Source organism: Octopus sinensis, linkage group LG5, assembly GCF_006345805.1.
Source record: "Octopus sinensis linkage group LG5, ASM634580v1, whole genome shotgun sequence".
Lineage (NCBI taxonomy): Eukaryota > Metazoa > Mollusca > Cephalopoda > Octopoda > Octopodidae > Octopus > Octopus sinensis.
The window spans coordinates 125,789,266-125,802,777 of record NC_043001.1 but is presented as its reverse complement, the minus strand read 5'-3'; the positions used below and the strand labels follow the sequence as shown (position 1 = coordinate 125,802,777).

The following is a 13,512-nucleotide window of genomic DNA, read 5'->3' as shown; positions in this document are numbered from 1 at the left end:
AAACAAACATCCCTACTTGTATGATGAAGTTAGTTTTACAGTTAGCGAGCAAATGTCAAGACAAAAATACACACATATATATAATAGGGTTTGTTTCAGTGTTTGTTTATGAAATTCACTTACAAGGCAGTACTATATTTGAGGGATGAGGAATTATGTACATTATTTACATTTGATGGATATTTGTCCTCATCTTGTTTGTTGATAACACAACGTTTTGGCTGATATACCCTCCAGCCTTCATCAGGTGTCTTGGGAAAATTTTGAACCTGGGTTCTCAATCCTAAGGTATTTTTCAATGTTGTTATTATTATTATTCAGATTACTGCTTGGAATTGAACTCGGAATCTTGAGGTTAGTAGCCCGTGCTCTTAACCACTACGCCATATGCCCCCAAGACACCTGATGAAGTCTGGAGGGTATATCAGCCGAAATGTGTTAACAACAAACAAGATGAGGACAAATATCCATCAAATGTAAATAATGTTCACCCAGAAGGCTTTGGCTGACTAGAGGTTATAATTGAAGTTACAGAGGTTATAATGTTAGTCTAAAGTACCACTCAGTGTGACTGAATCCAGAACCACTTGATTGTGAGGTAAATTGTATAACCACATAGCCATACCTGCATCAACGTGTCTAATTATTTGATTTCCTTTAACATTCTACTGCCATAACACAATACTGCAGAAGCAACCAAGCCAATGGTGAGAAGCCTCTATTTGATCATTTGATCTGTGAGAAATGACAGCAAAATCTACCCGAGAATACATCCTACCCTTTTAAGAAATAGAACAACACATTTAACAATGTAACCGTAAATACATGTGAAGATACAGGATGGCAACAACTGGAACCGTTTTACTCAAAGACATAATGGATTAGAACAACAACAAGAACTGGAAAACCAAAAAAAAACAAAACAAAACTACAGACATACCTTCCATAATGTACCTGTGAGCTTGCAGTGACCCCAGATAGTTTGACTGGAGATATGTTTTCGGATATTAGGTTTTGTTCCAAGAAACTGGGGAAAAGCCCAGTGATCAAGTACCGGTACATGATTCTCATGTCGTCTTGCTGAAGACCGCTCCTGGGTGAGAAGGTGGACATGTAATACTACATTGATCAAATTGTGAAATGTAATATAAAAAGGAAATAGGAGAGCATAAAAAAAAGTAATACAGAATGGTAGGAATGAACAAAAAATATGGAAACATACTGTATTCTGTCCATCTATCCCAAAAGTCACAACAGTATTTATGTAAGATTAATGAGCTGCAAGCATGGGTGTGTCCATGCAACCTTGCTTTGTAACCATATGGTTTCAGATTTGATTACACTGCCTTACACTGTCAGTAAGTACCTTCTACTAAAACTTTAGTGCCATTCTAGAAGCAGGTCAAAGTGCATCAAAGCAAGAGTCTGCAGACCTCTGGGGATTCACAAAGCTAGTACAAGCGTCTGCGAGCTGAGTTCAAAATTTGTTGAGCTGACAGACCTTTCAAGAGGATGGGGTGTATATAAAGAACAAAATCCATTTGAATAAAATGGATCCTTCATAGATGTAATGTCGAGAACCACCAATATAGAGGTTCCCTCTCTTGGCTTCTACATAAATATATTTTGTAGTCATGTGGCAGATATAGCATTTTGAAATATATAGGATGATACAGAAAATAACAAGTGAGGAAAACACTCAACGTATTCAAATATGCATTTAAATAAATATGGTTTAAGCAGAGAAGAAGGAAAAGTACCTAAGATCTTTTGCAGAAGCTCCAAGAGTGGTGAGAGAAGGGGTGGAAAAAATTGAGCAATGGATAAAGTCCAGCATCTAAGAAAACTACAGATTATCCAAATGGCTTCTACAACATTTTCAACATATTAAAAGATTGTAAAAATATTTTGTGTATTCTAGAAGTACAACCAATTTTATGGCTGATAAATTCTAACAACAAGACATTATATGGACCCCAGTTTGATAAGCACTGGTCTAGAGGGATCAGACAGAATCATGTTATTGTAAAATGAATTCACTAAGTACATGATTATGACTGCTTTGTCTAATTAAGAAGTAACGATGAGTCTGAAACTCCTTGTGCTAAATGCTGAGATAGTTTAATCAGAGTCAGACAAATGAACTCTTACTTACCACACTAACTGGTCATTATAGAGGAATGCTGTGTATTTGATTTCTGGGAATTGGGCCTCCACCTGGTTTATGAAACATTTCATGCGGAGATAGGTGTTCTTATTCAGAGGCAGAAAGTGAATTCCATCAAAAACATCAAGGATGTCACTTTGACATAGTTTTAAAGTAAGTAAATACTACAAAACAAAAACAAGAAAGATAAATGAATAAAAGAGAAAAAAAAAACAAAAAAAACAAGAGAATTGATAGAGATTGAGATTTTTACTCTCACAACTGTTCCTCAGGGCTTACAGTCCTGCATTATCAAACTAAAGTCTCAGACCTCATATCTCAAAAATATCTGGTGATGAATTCTGTATAGGAAGGCTTGTGACTTTTCTCAACAACTGCCTGAGATCTTCAAAGGACAAATAATGATGCTGGCTCATCTTTTTCCCTTAAGTAGGGCCCAGTAGATTGTACTTTATGTTGCCTCACTGCTTGTGAGGGAAGTGATAAAAACCAATAAATTTTAGTGTAGGGTGGGTTTTCCGAAAACAAGAGATATGGCTCAATGAAAGCACAAAAGATATTAATTAAGGATTGGTTTAACCCTTTAGTGTTTAAACCGGCTATATCCGGCCCGAATATTCTGCTCATTTTATGCTCAAACTGGCCAGAACCAGCATCTTACACCTACCCTGCAATGTCATTCTAAAAATAAACAATTACATCTTTCAAATCTTGAAGCTACAAGATAATATCAAATAAATTTTTTTAAATGTAAATGAATAAGGATTACTTCTGACATATTAATTTGAACGCTAAAGGGTTAAATTAGATGTCCAAATATTGGCCACTTTGCTGCAAGCTGATCGTGTCATTAACTTCCAAGTGATCATCACATATAAACCTTGATTGAGATCATCACAGATTAACCTAGGTATTAAAAATCATTCACAGTATCAAATGTTATCACTTAAAGTGTTAATTTTTTATTATTTTCATTTGATGATGAACATGAATGCATTCTATTATTTTTATCATTTAAGCAGTCGAATGCAGTTTGCAGCTACACTGAAGAGATTAGTAGGTAGTAGGTCTTGTGCATGAATGCAAGAAGCAAGTGCAAGATAATCTGTGACATTTTTATTGGTTTCGTGTATAGATGGATTGTATGACCATTGTCTTGGAGTGTCTAGAAAACCTTTACTATTTATTGTATTGACTGATATTAGAAGTATGTCATCATCATCATCGTTTAACGTCCGCTTTCCATGCTAGCATGGGTTGGACGGTTCAACTGGGGTCTGGGAAGCCAGAAGGCTTCATCAGGCCCAGTCTGATCTGGCAGTGTTTCTACAGCTGGATGCCCTTCCTAACGCCAACCACTCCGTGAGTGTAGTGGGTGCCTTTTACGTGCCACCTGCACAGGTGCCAGACGAGGCTGGCAAACGGCCATGATCGGATGGTGCTTTTTATATGCCACCGGCAAGGAGGCCAGTCGGGGCGGCACTGGCAATGACCACATTTGGATGGTTCTCTTACGTGCCATCGGCACTGGTATCACAGCTACAATTTCCATTGATGTTGATCGATAACCCTAACCCAACCCTATGTAACCAAGGACATTTCATCCAATGGGAAATAATAAAATAGTGAGGGAGAGACAAGCTTTAACATTGCATATATATATTTGTATGGATATCTTTTTCTCTCAAAATGTGTGTGTGGAAGAAGGAAGGCACAGACAGAAATTTTATTCCTAATGCATGGCTTCACTGTTCTTAACAACCATAGTACTACATCCTTGTAGATTTGTAAGAGGACGAATGGTGAGAGAGACAAAAAACAGAAAAGGTAAAAATAAAGATGCTGGAATAAATACAAAATGATACCTACCCTTGCAAAGAAGTATTCTAATCGTTGTTGTAATGCCACTACAGACTGTTTTGAGCGCTGGAGAATGTTCATGAAGCTTCCATTAAATAGCTGGAAAACAACCAACAGCACAGTTATAATTACATATTTGGAAAATTCACTGTCATGTTTATCATCACCCATTCTTTCCATCAACATTATTTTCATGTTTGTTATATCTAACCTCACTGCTGTTGTCATTTTCATTATCATTTGCGTATCTGAAATGTTTGTTTTTCTAGGGTGGTGGTATGGGTTGGATAGTAGGAGCACTCCGTCGGTTACGACGACGAGGGTTCCAGTTGATCCGATCAACGGAACAGCCTGCTCGTTAAATTAACGTGTAAGTGGCTGAGCACTCCACAGACATGTGTACCCTTAACGTAGTTCTCGGGGATATTCAGTGTGACACAAAGAGTGACAAGGCCGGCCCTTTGAAAAACAGGTACAACAGAAACAGGAAGTAAGCGTGAGAGAAAGTTGTGGTGAAAGAGTACAGCAGGGATCACCACCATCCCTGCCGGAGCCTCGTGGAGCTTTAGGTGTTTTCGCTCAATAAACACTCACAACGCCCGGTCTGGGAATCGAAACCGCGATCCTATGACCACGAGTCCACTGCCCTAACCACTGGGCCATTGGGTTGGATAGGTCTGTAATGAAGCACATCTGATTACATATTGCGATTTGTTATCTTAGATATCCAACATTTTAAGATCTAACCTATCATATTTGGTGACAGATAAACTTACATATATTTCGACCAAAGATTGGTCCAGGCCATGTCTAACTTAATAGCACCACCTGATAGGATTATCTAAATCCTGTTTAAGTCAAGTTTTGTTTATGGTCCATTCAAGTAGTGAGTTTTTGTTGGGTGAGTTGTATTAAATTATGGGTGGCTTATCTGGTATTCCTTGAAGGAATCTATCCAGACTCCATTTAAAGTTGATGGGATCTTTTTCCTCTTTGATCTCTTTCGGGACAATGTTAAATAGGGCAGGGCCTGTTGAGGAAAAGAAATTATGTTGCAATGTGCATGTATGCTGTGATCTTGAATTGGGCAGGGGACGTATGGCCCGTGGTCCCAGTCTTGGATGAACCTTGAAGCTAATGTTCAGGTCGTTTGGGCAAAGTTGGCAGTATATTCTCCACATTGTACAAAAAAATGTCTCAAAAGAATCACCCTAAATCCTATATGCAAAGTTGTGTCTCCCATAAGCTAATTTTGTCCCTAATGCTGAATATGTGCTGTTGAAATTGAGGTGCACCTAAGATGCCATGCATAATTTACACCATTAAATACAATACTAGGTTCAATCTAAATCTTCAGCCCACTTCTACATAACTATTCGTCCACTATAACACTTTCTCACTCAGCCACCAGCAAACATCCCCCATTCATAAGACATCAATACAAATGCACCCTGATCAATGATTTTGTTTCCAAAATTCTCCAATCATTTGCATTGAAAGCTCCCTTCATCATCATCATCATCGTTTAACATCCGCTTTCCATGCTAGCATGGGTTGGACGGTTCAACTGGGGTCTGGGGAGCCCGAAGGCTGCACCAGGCCAGTCAGATCTGGCAGTGTTTCTACAGCTGGATGCCCTTCCTAACGCTAACCACTCCGAGAGTGTAGTGGGTGATTTTATGTGCCACCGACACAGGTGCCAGACGAGGCTGGTGGACGGCCACGCTCGGATGGTGTTTTTTATGTGCCAACGATACAGGTGCCAGACGAGGCTGGTGGACGGCCATGCTTGGATGGTGTTTTTTATGTGCCACCGACACAGGTGCCAGACGAGGCTGGCGGACGGCCACGCTCGGATGGTGTTTTTTATGTGCCACCGATACAGGTGCCAGACGAGGCTGGTGGACGGCCATGCTCGGATGGTGTTTTTTATGTGCCACCGACACAGGTGCCAGATGAGATAAGTTAATTAACATATATCTATCAAAGCCTCTTAATAACTATACCATATTGGTTTCAAATTTTGGCACAAGGCAAGCAAGTTTGGGGGGGGGGGGGGTAAATCGATTACATCGACCCCAGTGCTCAACTGGTACTTATTTTATCAACCTTGAAAGAATGAAAGGTAAAGTTGACCTCAGTGGAATTTGAACCCAGAATGTAGTGATGGACAAAATGCCACAAAGCATTTTGCCTGGCGTGCTAATGATTCTGCCAGTTCACTGCCTTAAATAACTGTACCATATTGCATGGATTTATTATAAAAAGAATGATAATAGCTAAGGATCATTTGAGAATTGCATAATTTTATATTGAACTAGCTGAATTACCCAGCATTGCCCAGGTTACTGGTGTTCTTATTCAGATACGTAAACAATAAATATGAAGATATATATTTTTACTCTTTTACTTGTTTCAGTCATTTGACTGCGGCCATGCTGGAGCACTGCCTTTAATCGAGCAACTCGACCCCGGGACTTATTCTTTTGTAAGCCCAGTACTTATTCTATCGGTCTCTTTTGCTGAACCGCTAAGTAACGGGGACGTAAACACACCAGCATCGGTTGTCAGACAATGCTAGAGGGACAAACACAGACACACAAATATACACGCACACACATATATATATACATATATATGACGGGCTTCTTTCAGTTTCTGTCTACCAAATCCAGTCACAAGGCATTGGTCGGCCCGGGGCTATAGCAGAAGACACTTGCCCAAGGTGCCACGCAGTGGGACTGAACCCGGACCATGTGGTTGGTTAGCAAGCTACTTACCACACAGCCACAATGTCTATATTTTATCAAAAAATATCCGAATTGTAATGATAATAGAATTTAGAACTGAAAAATCTGTTGATCTTGAAGCACCTCATGGTAAACAATATTCATTGTGTAATCTTTTGTTAGTGTCCAAATAAATAAATTGTTGCTGCTTCCAACATAGAGTTAGTCGTGGGAGAAGCGTGTAGTAGAGAGAAGTCCAACTACATTGAGGGACTGATCCTACCTGAGATTTGTTAATAGGAATGCCAAAACTTAGTTTGACTAGAAACTGAAGCCTCTTAAATTCAAATGGAACATCTGTAGGTATGAGAGGAAATTTTGGAATAAAGGACATTTTCTTCTTAGTGACTGCCTGTTATGATTGTTGCCTGTAGGACATGGGGCTTCATGAAAGTGTGTTCAGAAATTCAACAGAGTATTGAACCGCTTGATCTTGATCAACTGTTGTGTGAATTGATGGAAAAGTCATTTCTGATGTATCTGTTAAGTTTTGAAGAAGTCCATGATTGAGTTTATCAACCATTTCATTAGTTGGAGCCAGTATAGCTCTTTCACATAGCCAGTTTACATCAGTGTAATTGACAATCACTGATACAGTCTCACATACACTCACATACATATACTAAGACAGACACACACAGATATACATTTACATAATGAACATGCAAACACACACACTCAGACACATACACTCACAAAATGTGTCATTGTCATGGTATAAAATGTCCTTTACTATCTCATATGTAATAAATGCACAAACACACACTCACAGAGACATACACTCATATACAAAATGTGTGGTGGTGGTATAAAATGTCCTCTACTATATGGTACGTAATGAATGTGCAAACATACACACACTCACTGACACATTCATACAAAATGTGTCATGATGGTAGTATAAAATGTCCTTTACTATGTTGTACATAATGAACATACAAACACACACACACACTCATAAACAAAATGTGTGGTGGAGGTTGTATAAAATGTCCTTTACTATCTTGTACGTATCAAATGCACAAACACACACACACTCACAGACACATACACACACTCATATACAAAATGTGTCATCGTTGTTATGGTATAAAATGTCCTTTACTATAGTTGACTAAAGAAAGATTATTTTAGAGAAAATGTTACATTGTTTTAATCCAAATGAAAATAAAAATTACATGTTGACACTTGCGGGGTGTAATACTATTTACCCTGTAAAATTTGATTTGATCTGGTGGAGTTACTTGAGAATGCATAGGGGACAAACAGACAAAGAATTATATATATATATATAGATGACTGAATGATCCACTGAACATACCTTAAACATCCGGTAAGCTTGTTTTAAAACACAATCATACACTAGATCTTGTACTTCTTCATCTTGATAGTCAATAAATGACTGTCCATCCTTTATTTTTTCACTTGATGGTATTGTAATAGTCTGGAAGCATATATAAAAAGAATTAATATATATATATATAAAACACATGTAGAAATGTATATATATGTATAGGTGCAGACACAGATATGTGGTTAAAAAGTCTGTTTTGCGACTACATGGTTTTGTGTTTGGTTCCACTGTATGGCTGATTGGGCAACTATCTTTTATAAGAGACTCCAGCTGACCAATGCTTTATGAATAAATTTGGTAGATAGAAACTGTAGTAAATCCATTTTTGTGTGTGTGTGTGTACATGAATGCTAAATTTTTGCTTCTTAATTTTTGAGTGGTGGTGATGCTTGCATTGTGTTGATATTATGATAGAATCATCATCATCATTGTTCGACCGTGGTCGAGACAATGGAATTTACTATGTTACGCCAGACTTCATGGTCCATCATAGCATTACTGAGGTCCTGTTGCTGGATGTCTGTATCCCTGGAGATTACATCAGGGTAGGAGAGTGTGCGCCCTCTGGTATTGCGAGCAGATGGCGTCCAGAGGAGAAGAGTAGAAATTACCTCGTTTTCAGCTCTACAACAATGTCCAGCAAACTGGACTCTCCTACCTTTCACAAGAGATGATACAGGTGGTAGTTTCCTGTATATCTGTACTTTGGTTGGATGCCATTTCCCAAGTTCAACACAAAATGTCATGTTGGCTCTTTGTTCCAACTTCCTTTCCATGTCGAAAATCACAGACTACAACATATACATGATCACAAAAATACAGATGCTTTCTGTAGTTATTATTCAGTGAGGAATAGCTTATATACATAGAGGCAGTGTTCAGAGATGCCTCTAATACAAAATTAATTAAGGATAAGCACCTGTATCTAAGCCATGGCTATAGTGTGCTTACCGTGAATGTTGTTCAAAGAAATTAGAATTGTATTTTTAGTGAAAGACTGTTGAGGTAGATTTGGTCACAATGCTAACAGTTTAAACAAATGACTAAACTTTTCAACTAGAGTGCAATAGAAGCTACGGTTAATAACATATAATATGTAAAATATTGATATAGAGAGAGAGTGAGTGAAATAGATTGGAGTACTATAGCGCCATCTGGACTGAAAAGAATGGATCATCCACATTCTCATCATTTAATATCCATTAGATGGTTTGACCAGAGTTAGTAAGCCAGAAAGCTGAGGCAGGTTCTTTTGCTGTTTTGGCTTGGCTTTCCTTCTTAATGCGAACCATTTTACAGGGTCCTGGGTGCATTTTATGTGTCACTGGCCATGACCACGATTTCACTTAGCTTCTTGTGTCTTCTCAAGCACAGCAAATCACCAGAAGTCTCGGTCACTTGTCATTGCCTCCATATAACTCAACAACAAATGATCTTATTTCACCACCTCATCCCATGTCTTCCTAGGTCTAAGTTGTGAAATCCAACACGAAGTATAAGATGACAAGGTGAGTCTCAGGCAGGTTGATATCAAAAGGGTTAGTGACCGAAAAGCTGCTCCGTCTGTCTACAGTGGCATTGCTAGTCCCTCTTTTTCTGCCCATGAAGATATCCAAAGTTCTAGTGATTACACAAAGATTACAAAGAAGCTCTAACAACATTAAACAAAAAAAAAAAAAAAAAAAAAAAAAAAAAAATGAAATAAAAACAAAAATGGACAAAATAAACTCTTAAATTTACCACAACCATCCAGAAACTTTCTTCAGGTTCATGAAATATTTGTCGATGTTTTTGAGTGTGTAGACTTTTACAAGGTTTATCTGTAAATGTCCTGAAAATGAGGAGGAAAAGATAATCAGAATTTAGAATTTGAAAAAAGAAAATGAATTTACTCAAGAAATTAGAAAATATACATAGGGTTACATTATTGACATTTGATGGATATTTGTCCTCATCTTGTTTGTGGTTAACACAACGTTTCGGCTGATAAACCTTCCAGCCTTCATCAGGTGTCTTGGGGAAATTTCGAACCTGGATTCTCATTCCTAAGGTATTTTTCGATGTTGTTGTTGTTGTTGTTATTATTATTATTATTATTATTATTATTCAAGCCAGCTTTGAGTGTCTACATCTACACAGGAAAGTTAGATGGTTTGAAAGAGGAGCTAGTTTTTGATGGAGTGTTCTCTGTATGTCACCATATAAAACTTTGTTATCTAATTGGCACGGAGCTGACATTAGACTTCAATGGAGACATATAGAGAAACTCCATCAAAAACTAGCTCGTCTTTCAAACCATCTAACTTTCCTGTGTAGGTATAGAGACTCAAAGCTAATACCACCTGGCTTGAATATCATGACACCAGTGGAATAATAATAATAACAACAACAACAACAACAACAACAACATCAAAAAATACCTTAGGAATGAGAACCCAGGTTCGAAATTTCCCCAAGACACCTGATGAAGGCTGGTTTTCTTCAATAAACCTTGCCATCAACTGCACTCAGCTGCAATGAACCTGTTATATGGGAATATAATGTCTCTTAATCTTACACCTTTACAAACAAACAATAAACTACATTCTAACACATAGTTACATTGTACACTTTCATGTTTGTGTATTTTTAAAAATAAAAGACTATACACTAATATGTGTGTGTGTGTATGTGGGTATAAAATCATACAGACATAAACCTCCAATGAGCATAGCCATTTTCCTCTTCTCTTTACCCTATGAAGAAGGATATATTTGTCCAAAATATTGGATTATTAAATATTTTAACCCTTTGAGTGTGATCATTACCAGCGTTGCCTTACTGGTGTGATCGTTGCCAGAGTGACTAACTGGCACGTGAAAAAACATTTGAGCAAGGTCATTGCCAGTACTACCTGACTGGCCTCCATGCTGGTGGCATGTAAAAGCACCCACTACACTCTTGGAGTGGTTGGCATTAGGAAGGGCATCCAGCTGTAGAAACTCTACCAGATCAAGATTGGAGCCTGGTGCAGCCATCTGGTTCACCAGCCCATTGATTATGATGATGATGATTATTGACAAATTTAATACTTTTTTCATTCATATTATTTTTAATTAATCATGCATTATCTCATAACTTTGAAATTTTGATGCGATTGTATATTTTTAGAATAACATTGAAGGGTATGTGAGACAGCCTGGATTTGGTGAGTTAGAACATAAAACAGGGAGCATCTTTGAGGCTGGATATGGCTGGTCTAAATGCTAAAGGGTTAAAGTCAAAATGTAATTTTCATGCTTAAATATTTTTACCCTGTTCCCAAACTATATTACCATGATTCTCTAAATCACTGTTTTTCCATTTATGCAGTTAGTGTGTGTGTGTGTATGTTTTGACATTAGAAAGGGAATCCAGTCACAGGAAGCATGTCAAAAGTGGGAACATGGAGCAAATCATGTTCCTCCAGCTTGGTAGATCTGGTCAAAATATCTAACCTATGTCAGCATGGAAAGCAGACAAAAATGCTGATGACAAACAACAATGCACACATCTTTGATTAAGCAGAGGCTATACTTTAAGAGATCTGCCTTGAAAGCAAAGTTACTTGGTTTAGAAAACAAGCTTCTTATCCACACAATCATGCATCATCATCATCCATTGTTTAATGTTCGCTTTCCATGCTAGCATGGGTTGGACGGTTCAACTGGGGTCTGGGAAGCCAGAAGGCTGCACCAGGCCCAGTCTGATCTGGCAATGTTTCTACGGCTGGATGCCCTTCCTAACGCCAACCACTCCGTGAGTGTAGTGGGTTTCTTTTTACGTGCCACCCGCACAGGTGCCAGAGGGCCACGGACAGATGGTGCTTTTTACGTGCCACTATGTGTCCATTAATTTCGAAGTCATGGAATGCAAAATGGCATTTCTTCAAATTCAGGTTTGGCAAGTAAAAAGCAACAGACAAATATAGAAACAAAATACAATGACAATATAAAAGGAAATCCTGGAAAACATAACATCCTAAAACAAACTTACTTAGTAAACTGGACAATTGCTTCACTTAGACCAATCTGTTTCATTTTGGTGTCGATGTCAACTTTCTTGGGAAAGTAAAACATAATCTTCTTATGTTCCTGAAATAATAATAATAATAATAATAATAGTAATAATAATAATAATAATAATAATAATAATAATAATAATAATAAATCCTTATTCAGGGACTTTTTGAGCGGGATGGGTTACTTGACCAGAAGAAAATTCTAACTGGGCCCCACCTTCAAGGTCATGTGCTGGTTATCTTGAGATCACCATGTCACGCACATATGGTTGTGTACCCTTATCAGACGAATGGTCATGATGGGTATACTGGGCTTCGTATATTTTACCCCAGTGTCACTTTGATGGCAAGCACTGCTCTCTCACTCGAGGAAGAATACCAACAATCCCTTCTATTATAGGCACAAAAACCAACATTTTGGGGATGGTGGGGCTAGTCGATTATATCACCTGGTACTTTATTGACCCCGAAAGGATGCAAGACACATACTAGGGATTCACGAAGGGAGGGGGGGGGACCGGGAAGAAGTGGAAACTAGATACATAAACAGAGAGAAGACAGACAGACAGAGCAGGCAAACAGCTCGTACATGATGTTCAAACAAAGGGAACTAACTCTCGAACCTTTGAAACAAAATCTTCGTACAAACTCTGAAATAGTTTCCACGTACGAAATGCATGACAAATATTTACACTAATTAACAAACCAAATCTAGCAAAATTAGGGCAACAATTGTTTTTTTAAAAATCTTTCTTCTTTGTTTGTAAAATAACCTGACACGATTAAAAGTTTACCTAATCTAATTAACAAATCTAATTTGTTAATTGGTAATTTTCGTTATGTCAATATGCTCCCTTTTCTCCATCTCAAGTTTTCTAAACTCCCGTCTTCTACTTACCTCCTTTCCATCAAACGAAGAGGATAGCTTAATAAACCATATTTGTTAATTTAAAGTCAGCAAGAACTTACGCCGCACCATTTATGTCTACTTAATATGAATGAGCAAACAGGAGCCTCTAAGGGTAATCTTTCAGTTTAGGGTGTTAAAAAGTAAGTAAAATGAAAGGGGGAAATAACAAGGAGGAATAAGTCAACTGTTAAACAACGTAGACCTGGGCTATAGCCACCAAAAAGTGAACGAAAGTCTCTTTTTTGGAACAGAATTCCTCCATATGAATTCGTGTAAATGACACAAATAAATTGTTCGACGCACCAAATTGTCGCTGTAATTTTCTTTTCACCTGCATCCATAAATTCTCCACATTTTGCGTGTGCACGGCCTCATTTGTCGGATCCACTAAGT

At 38.0% G+C, this 13,512-nt stretch overlaps 1 protein-coding gene across 1 annotated transcript in view; it reads right to left on the bottom strand.

Moving 5' to 3' along the window:
• LOC115212356 (vacuolar fusion protein CCZ1 homolog) overlaps positions 1-13,512 on the bottom strand; it is a 41,263-nt gene that overhangs the window by 18,802 nt on the left and 8,949 nt on the right. The window contains exons 2-7 of the mRNA XM_029781228.2: positions 12,185-12,282; positions 9,911-10,001; positions 8,138-8,260; positions 4,037-4,126; positions 2,156-2,331; positions 941-1,093 (exon numbers count right to left, since the gene is read on the bottom strand). Coding sequence (XP_029637088.1) covers positions 941-1,093; positions 2,156-2,331; positions 4,037-4,126; positions 8,138-8,260; positions 9,911-10,001; positions 12,185-12,282 — 731 coding nt within the window. The remainder of the gene's footprint in view (positions 1-940; positions 1,094-2,155; positions 2,332-4,036; positions 4,127-8,137; positions 8,261-9,910; positions 10,002-12,184; positions 12,283-13,512) is intronic.